This window comes from Thalassophryne amazonica, chromosome 21, assembly GCF_902500255.1.
Source record: "Thalassophryne amazonica chromosome 21, fThaAma1.1, whole genome shotgun sequence".
NCBI classification, from domain to species: domain Eukaryota; kingdom Metazoa; phylum Chordata; class Actinopteri; order Batrachoidiformes; family Batrachoididae; genus Thalassophryne; species Thalassophryne amazonica.
In genome coordinates, this window is record NC_047123.1 from 31,754,449 (window position 1) to 31,763,399 (window position 8,951).

An 8,951-nucleotide genomic window follows, 5' to 3' on the forward strand; every position below is an offset into this window, starting at 1 on the left:
GATGTTCTCCGTAGAGTTAAAGGGCAAATGGTAAATGAGTGATAAGGAGTAGAGATGTGATTGGCTTATGGAATAAACTACATATTTGAGCAGTATTGAGTCTCACATCTGCTTCAAAAAAAACGCTGTTTCAAGCAGGCCAAACACAGTTTCCTAAAAGCATTTCGGAAGGAAACAGTCACACTAGTAATATATAACAAATTATAGAGTAATTTTATTAGCATAGTCAATCAAAATCGGAGTAGTGGTGGTTTGTTGGGTATCTGTCAAACGCTTGCACATCTGGTCATGTTTGGCACCATTGAGTGCCATAATGGTCCATCTTACAACTTGGCACATCCCCACTGATTGAGTCAAGCAGAGGAGGCGCACCAAGTCTGGCCGTATTCAGTATCAGGTCCTCTCAAGTCAGCACTTCACTTGGCAAAAGCTGAGAAAAGTTCCTTAGTCCAGAGCCTGATCAGACTCCCGGCTGCCTTGGACGGCTCTCCCTCAGTTTGAGATGACCAAACAAAATTCATCTTACCTCCAGGCAAACTCCAATGAACACTTTATACTCAATTTGGGATATCTCAGAGTAACTTTTTCCATGCTTGGAGTGAAAAATGAATACGGAGTTGCGCCCACCAACACCAAGCTGCCAGCATGAGGTTAACTGATTTTTCCCAAACTGTGCCAATCTGTGCAAACTCGCCCGTTGGCGGAACTGTGGTGTTAATCTTTGGCAGCCGTGAAAGCTGCTATAAATTTTGTAAAATCATTATTTGATTACCAGCTTGCTTTTAACCATTTACATGTGTTAGCAAAAGATATTAACTCAGAAACTCCATTTCTGAGCCAGCAATGCTAACTTTCCAAGCTAACTGGCTTGGCAAGCCTTTGTGTTAGCTGGTCTAGTTTAGCAGGCAAGCTAAAGAGGTAACCATACTCTACGTCACTCCAAATATCTCTAAGCAAGACATTACAACCTTAAACTGCTCACTGTTGGGACACATTGCTCTATTTCAACCCACGCAAATGTGTAAAGATGATTTGGGGAATTTTAGCTAGCTAGCTAGCTCAAGTGCCACTCAAGTAATGAGACAAACACTTGAGAGGAATGCCCTTGTATTGTGCTATCTTGTCCTGAAACTGAATGCAAACTATACTGATGGACTTTTAGAAATTCAGTTGGGCTGAAACAGAATTGTATCACATGATGCGTAGCGCGGGAACTTCCCACTAGTGCTAGGGTCCCCTAGTCCTAGTATTAAGGAGACCATGTTGAAGTTGTTTTTACATTTATGGTAGGATATATGTTGCACTAAAGTAGGTTAAGTAATGTTACAGAAATGTGACAATTAAAAATAACCCCATTTAATTATGGTGAATCATCATTATTTGTTGAATTTTAATTCAATGGAACCGTAGAGTAGGTTGTTTAGCTAATCTGTAGGTTTAGTCATGAGGCCTGTCCCTTCATATGCATTGTCCCAGTCCACCCAATAACCCGCATCGGACTGGCATTGCATCCAGGTGAGTCGTAAATACTCATTAACTTTATGCGGCAGAATCCGGGGATAGGTACCAGTGGGTTTCAAGGCCAATACAGGACTTATTTTACACAGCAAGTAAAGATGTCTCCTCTCTTTAGGTGTATCCCCATAAATTCATGAACAAAGGCAAATTACACTGAAATTAATTGTTTTTTTTGGATTTGTATGCCCTGTCGCCTGTGTGCTTGCTCGGTCGTGTTGGTAAGGTTAGACATTACTCGTGTAGCACCTTGAGGCAGCTTTGTTGTGATTTGGAGCTATATAAATAAAATAAGTAGAACTGAATTGAGTGTGACTGTCCCCTAAGTGCTAATTCAGTGCTCAGACTGTAGTGGCAAAACCCAAATTCCATCTTTACTCGGTCCCATCAAATCTGTTTTTTTTTTTTTTCCTTGAAAATGCCTGTTACCAGTTTTGCCAACCAACATTCACACTTCCATGAGTCTTAAAAAAAATTAAATAAAATTCCACTTTCAGCTTGGAATTTTTACTTATAAAGTGATGATGAAATTGATGAGATGATACTGGTAAAAGTCACAAAGCAAAGCTGCTATAAAATCCATGTAAAGGTTTTTCATTTTAATCTTAAACCTGCACCAGAAGCAAACTGTAGACTTTTCCCTTTAATATTAAAACTGCAGTGTAGGATTTGGTGCCATCTAGTGGTGATGTTACAAATTACATTATAGTGTCGCCAGTCATGATTTTCTTTCCCCTCACATTTCCACTTCTTTCACAACCAGGATTCGTGCTACCTTGTGTTCCCTTCGTGATAAGAGCCTCCACTTCACAAAAATAAGAGTTTTTAAACATGTTAGCATACACTAGCAAGGAGTAGACCATATGTAGGAGAGGAGCCATGGATTCCTCTGATTTTTTTTTCTCCAGTCTTCTCGCTGCATTGTGAAATGTAGAGTAAGTTTGTCCCTTATGGGCTACTGTATCAATGTGGCCATGCAACATGGCAGCCTCCATGATTGTCCCGCTCCCATGTACATATGAAGGGCTCATTCTTATGAAAACACATGAATTGACTGTGGAAGGTAATTTATACACTAAAGAACAGATGGCTATGAAATACTATATTCTATTTCTACTAATAAATACCGGTAAATCCTACACATTGTAGCTTTACAGAGACAGATGAGTGAAGAATAGCACCACAAAACCTCCAGCTAACACTTTGGGGTGCTGTTTTGGGTCTGAATAAATACTGTACCATGTAGGAGTGTCGCTTTAAGCAGGTACCTGTAAGATCCTCCTCGGTTCATCATGAAGAGATTAGATGGGGGCGTGTCCCCTGCTACTAAAAACATCAGTGCAATACCATGTATCGACGTAAGGTTGGAGTTTAGGGGATGCATTTGGACAGGTCAGACAGTCTTGGGGAGAAGTACCTCCTCTCCTTTTGCGTGTCTCGTGCTTCCTCTCCTCTTCCTGGCCTACAGGTGCAGATCCTCTTGCAGTAACGGCTGTGACATCTCCCTGCTTCTGTGCGGCAGCAAAGGCAGCTGTTTGAGCGTCACTTCTCTGATGTAAACCACCAGAAAGCCTAGTACCAACACCATGCCCAGCAAACACCCCACTGCAGGGGCATAGGATGACCCCCGGACTTTGGGCGGTGCGCTGGGTGCAGGCGGCGATGGTTCGGGGAACAGGAGGTCCTGAATGTTAATGAAGGAGCCGTTGTTGGGTTCCGGCCGAATGGCAAGGATGTGGCACATGAGAGGGTAAAGATCAATGGAACGCATGGTGGGCTTGACGTAATTCTGGCGAAAGGCCGGCCCACGGGCCACAAACACAGGGTGCATGCTGGGTAAGGAGTTGTCGTATCCATGGTTTCCCACTAAAAAGAAACAACAAATTTACTTATTTAAGCTCCTGAAGCGGTGCTTATTACATGGTAATATACATACCTGTGACTTCCCATGATTCATAGCTAAACTATTTGTGGTTTATGACACTTGCCCCAAGGGCGCATACAGAAAGGTTTCAGTGTTTTGAAACACTAACATTTTTTCTGGTGCAATTATTGCATATAGTGTGTTGGAATTTTTTTAACTGTTAATCATTTTCTAAAGAAATAGTTTCATTTAGTGTGTCAAGTATTTTTGAAATAGTTGATCCTTTTGCAAAGAAATCTGTTAATTTAGTGAGTCTGGCATTTTTGAGACAGTTGATTCTTTTCCAAAAAAAAAGTTTGTTTTTGATTCTTTTCCTAAGAAACCCATTAATTTAGCATGTCAAACATTTTGGAAAAGGTTGATCTTTTTGCAAAGAAGCATGTTCATTTAGTGTGTCGACCATTTTTGAAACGATTAATCATTTTGTGAAGACATCTGTTAATTTAGTGTGATGAGAATTTTTGAAATGGTAGAAAAGGTTCATTTTTGAAAAGGTTGACTTTTTTAAGAAGTCGGTTCATTTTGTGTGTCAAGCATTTTTGAAACAATTAATCCTTTCATGAAGAAATCTGTTAATTTAGTGTGTTGAGAATTTTTGAGACATAGAAAAGGTTCATTTTTGAAAAGGTTGACTCTTTTTTTAAGAAATCGGTTCATTTAGTGTGTGAAGCATTTTCGAAACAGTTAATGTTTTTGCAAAGAAACGTTAATTTAGTGTGCCAAGCATTTTTGAAGCAGTTGATCCTGTTGTGTGGGCCGCCAGAAGAGGTACTGCTGGCCCACCACCAGAGGGCGCCCTGCCTGAAGTGCGGGCTTCAGGCACGAGAGGGCGCTGCCGCCACGGACACAGCCGGGGGTGACAGCTGTCACTCATTATCTCATGACAGCTGTCACCCATCTTCACTTCATCATACTACTCCATAAAACCCGGACGTCATCTCCACCTCGTTGCCGAGATATCTTCGACCTGTTAAGGTATAACTCTCAGCCGTTATTGTGCCGAACGCACGTAATCTGTTTTTGAGACTTTTGCAGACTTACCTGGTGATTACTCGCAGCTGGAGCTGGGGTTTGCGGATTGTGGAGGAGTTGACGCTCTTCACTCCTCACATGAAACTCGATAAGTAGTCATTCAGGCGCTGCACGTTACTGTGTTACTGTGTTTGAGGTGGAGGTGGAATCTCCACCATTGTTGTTACTGGGTGTACACACACCCACATCTTATTGTTTCTGCTCCTCACCAGCAGTACCAGATCCGACACTCGGAGACGGTGGCCACCTGGGGACTTGGGACTTGGCGGCTCCAGTATTCTCCAGGTTCGGTGGAGGAGGAAATCGTGTGGTTCCGGTTCTTCTCAGGACAGACGTCTTCTATCGTCGAGCCTGCCCACACGTCATCTTTGTGGATTGACTGTTTGCAAAATTCTGTAGTCCTCTGTATTGTGGTTGTGCTCATTCACAACAGTAAAGTGTTCATATTCGACTCTTTCATTGTCCGTTCATTTACGCCCCCTGTTGTGGGTCCGTGTCACTACATTTTCCCAACAGATCCCTTTTTTAAGAAATTGGTTCATTTAATGTGTCAAGCATTTTTGAAGCAATTAACCCTTTCATGAAGAAATCTGTTAATTTAGTGTGTTGAGAATTTTTTTAGATGGTAGAAATGGTTCATTTTTGAAAAGGTTGACTTTTTTTAAGAAATCGATTCATTTAGTGTGTCAAGCATTTCTGAAGCAGTTGATCCCTTTTTTAAGAAATCGGTTCATTTAGTGCATCGAGCACAACTTTCTAAAGAAATAGCATTTCAGAGTAAACACGAGTTTGCACAGATGGAGATCAGTGAATTATTATACAAGTCTAATGTCGAGTGCGGCCCGACATAACTGACATGTAGACATGAGTTGGCCTGAACACACTTGTGCTCACACACTCAGAGCCGCTCCATTATTTTTTGAATACGTACACATGACGTGCTCAGTCTTGTTCTGCAGCACCGTCCAGCCCTCTTGGGCTTCGATCAGAAGGGGCATGATCCTGATGTTGTGTCTGTAATGGAGGCGCTCTGGGATGTCTTCCTTCTTGTAAACAGTCATGTGCGGGTGTGCGTCCACCAACTTGTTATACACGTCCTCAAACTTTCCTGCAAAATAAAACCCAAGCATTGGTCATACAAATGTTCACTCCAGCTTAAACTCTCAGAATTATATGAAGGTAAACACGGTAATATGACCCCTTCTTAAAGGTGATACCTTCTTTGGGTAGTATCCCCACCACTGGACTCTGATCCACCCAGGTGTAAAGTTCTCTGCTCACGTACACGTCCAGCTCGATGATCTGATCGGTGTTAAGCTGCGTCATCCCGTGGTCGCTCGTCACTATGAGGTTCACCTTCTCGTAAAGTCCGGCCTTCTTCAGCTCATTCCTGAGGAACCCGAGCTTCTCATCAATCCCTGCGATGACCTCATCCATGCAGGAACTCTCAGGTCCGTACTTGTGCCCACTCTCATCCGGTTCCTCCCAGTACAGAACTCCAAAATCGACGGATTCTTCTTTGGGCGCAGAGAACCATTCGATAATCCGCTGCACTCTGGTTTCAAAGGAGACTGAGGCGTTGTATTGGAGATATTGAGAGGGCAGCGCTCCGTGGATCTCCACGTCTGACCCCGGCCACATAGCTGCGCCACTCCGCCGTCCAGCTCTCTGAATGGTCACCCAGAGGGGCACCGCGTCCTCCCACCACTGTGAAGAGTAAACACTGTCCGTGTCCTTGGAGAAGGACCGGTTCAAAACGGGGTCGTACATCTCGTTGGCCACAATGCCGTGTATCTCGGCGTAGAGCCCGGTCACTAAGCTGTAGTGGTTCGGGAAGGTTTTGGTGATGTAAGTGTTCTCCACCCTCTCCACCTTCACGCCCTCTTCCTGGAGGGCGTGGAAGTTGGTCATGGGCACTCGATTGACGTAGTCCCAGCGAAAGCCGTCGAAGGACACAAGCAGTAACTTGGGTCGTTCCTTCACACTGTGGCTCCGCCGGTCGTGATGTTTGATGCGGTGGAGGGAGACCAGAGGCGGCAGGAGGAGGAGGAGGAGGAGGAGGACCCAAAACCAAGGCAGGCAACAGGAACATCCTCTCTGTAAGCCGCCCAGCATAGTGCCGTGTAGGATGAGCCAACCTTCAAACACACACAAAAATCAGAGACAGAACAAGAATTAACCAATTTATTCACGAAGAAGAACAGCAATACTGATTAAACTGTTGCTTTTTTTATTAATCCACAAAGCTCTACTGGATGACTGATGTTCGCATTGAGACTTGAGAGTGCATCCATACATCATATGGATAAGAAGGGAACTATTTTGAATCTTTACATCTATATTAGCGTACGCCCTTTTGATTTCCTTGGTGTCCTTTGAACTAGAAGCACTCAGAGAGTGCAAACCTCCGCCAAGGCCATAGGGTCACTGACCCTAAAGAGATTCCCTCCTTGGCACAGTGATCTATTCAACAATTCAGTGTTACAACCAAAACTATGATACATACACTTTTCTTTCCTGTATATTTGACATCCTTGACCATGAAAACATACCACTATATATATATATTATATTTTAATCAATTCATGTATTTTGTATGTGAACTTGACTGTTTAATTAAAAACCCATGTAATATTTCCTGTACATTTCCTGTAATATTTTCCTGTACAGTATACTAAGTGGAAAATAACCGATACTAACTTGTTAATGAATAATTGATACTAAGTTGTAACTATTTATGATTATGTGATGTGAAGTTGTAATTAATTATGAGATATTCTGTAATAATTATGATAATAATTATATGGTAATAATTACCAAGTCATAATTGTGATACATTGTAAATATGAGATACTACGTCAAAATTATGACACAAAGTTGTAATGACAAGAAACTGTAAAGTTATGAGATAGACATTACACAAGATGTAATTATTTATATATAATTATGAGAGATACTGAGTCAAAATTATGATATATATATATAAAGTAATAATTATAGCGGTACAAAGTCAAATTCTTGAGACACAATTGTGTAATTATAAGAAACTTCATATTAATTATGAGACAATAAGGTGTAGTTATGAGATATGAAGTGGTAAGTACAATACACTATAGGTCAAAATCATGAAATATGAAGTTATAACATAGTAACAACTGAGATGGCAAATTATGTGAAACTGATTTCTAATAAATTACAAAATACTAATTTATCAAGCGATACAAATTTGTAATCCTGAAAATCAATAATAATTAGGAGATATTAAGTCATAACTGTATGATGTATTTATAAGAAACTGCAATAATTACTAGACAAGTAGTAATTAATTACGAGCTACGAAGTCAAGTTATACTAATAACTTTCAGATAGGATGTCATAATTATAACGTACTAATTTTGAGATTTAAAAAATTATCAAATTTTCTAAATTAGATCATTAGATAATTTTCTAAAATGTTCTAATTTCATGTCATAATTATGATAAAACACTGCTCATTAATGATTATTTTACATTTTATATCAACATGTTGTATCGTATGTCTCCGCATCTTGGACTTGAAGGACGACCACAAACGCATCACCGTCACATGAACGCATCATGACTTTACAGATCCGGAGAAGCAGTGATGATGTCATTAGAAATAAATTAACAAAACAAAAAAAAGAAAAAAAAAGGCTACTAATTAGCTTTTAGCTGTTGCTGCAGCACTAGAAATGTGTGCAGCATTAACACACATTTCACGTGTTTGTTTTAGCACATGCACGGGTTAAATAAATGCACATTTAAAAAAAAGGCACAGAAACGTGCAAGCAGCCGGACCTACCTTTATTATCGGATCGTGCACGGGCTCCGTCGGGCGCTGCGAGATAAACGGCCGGTTGACTCGTTGATGTCAAAGGAAGTCCCGCCTATTAAGTCCACGGACACGCGGCTGTGCGCGCTTTGCTCGATCAAAGGGCCGTGCGCGGCAGCCGATGACGTAATGCCTGTAGAAACCCTGTTTACAGAAGGCGGTTTGCGATAATAGTCACCGTTAAAATTAAGAAGGTCAACGAGTTCAATTTTTCAAATAGTTATTCATTATGACTATTTATTTCTTAATACATTTTTTTGTAAAATGCAAAAAACAATGCAGCGTAACATGCGTCTGTACCAGCATCTGGCCACAAGGTGTCAGTAAAGTCCTGTGTAAAAGTCTTCAGGCCGCTGGCGTTTTTCTGCTGGAAACAAAGATGACGTCTTAATCATGTCGCTGCTTGCTGATCTTATGTGCATCGTCTTCTACAGCTTGTCTCTGCTCATGAAACCTCGTCTTTTGCGCTTTCCCAAAGCAAAATTATTCCTTCTCATGCAAACAAAGCAAGAAATGTGCAGCAGAGGTCAGGTCAGGTCATTCTGGATGGCCACCAGCCAGTCAGACCTGTTGAAAGCGGCAGTCGATCTGCTGCAGCCAGGTGAAATGTGGGCGTCCCCTTGAGCC

At 41.4% G+C, this 8,951-nt stretch overlaps 1 protein-coding gene across 1 annotated transcript; it reads right to left on the bottom strand.

Moving 5' to 3' along the window:
- Positions 1–2,812: 2,812 nt before the first annotated feature.
- Positions 2,813–8,428, bottom strand: enpp5 (ectonucleotide pyrophosphatase/phosphodiesterase 5). The gene is made up of 4 exons (XM_034161643.1): positions 8,295–8,428; positions 5,689–6,609; positions 5,403–5,579; positions 2,813–3,381 (listed from the first exon to the last, which is right to left on the bottom strand). Exons 2-4 carry the CDS (start codon positions 6,584–6,586, stop codon positions 2,978–2,980), a joined length of 1,479 nt encoding a protein of 492 aa, XP_034017534.1. The 5' UTR covers positions 6,587–6,609; positions 8,295–8,428; the 3' UTR covers positions 2,813–2,977.
- Positions 8,429–8,951: the final 523 nt, after the last annotated feature.

Coding starts and splice junctions, on each gene's coding strand:
- enpp5 (XM_034161643.1), bottom strand. CDS start 6,586: ATGCTGGGCGGCTTACAGAGAGGATGTTCCTGTTGCCTGCCTTGGTTT. Junction 5,580..5,688: donor GGGGATACTACCCAAAGAAG/GTATCACCTTTA, acceptor TTTATTTTGCAG/GAAAGTTTGAGGACGTGTAT. Junction 3,382..5,402: donor CAAGACTGAGCACGTCATGT/GTACGTATTCAA, acceptor GTTTCTTTTTAG/TGGGAAACCATGGATACGAC.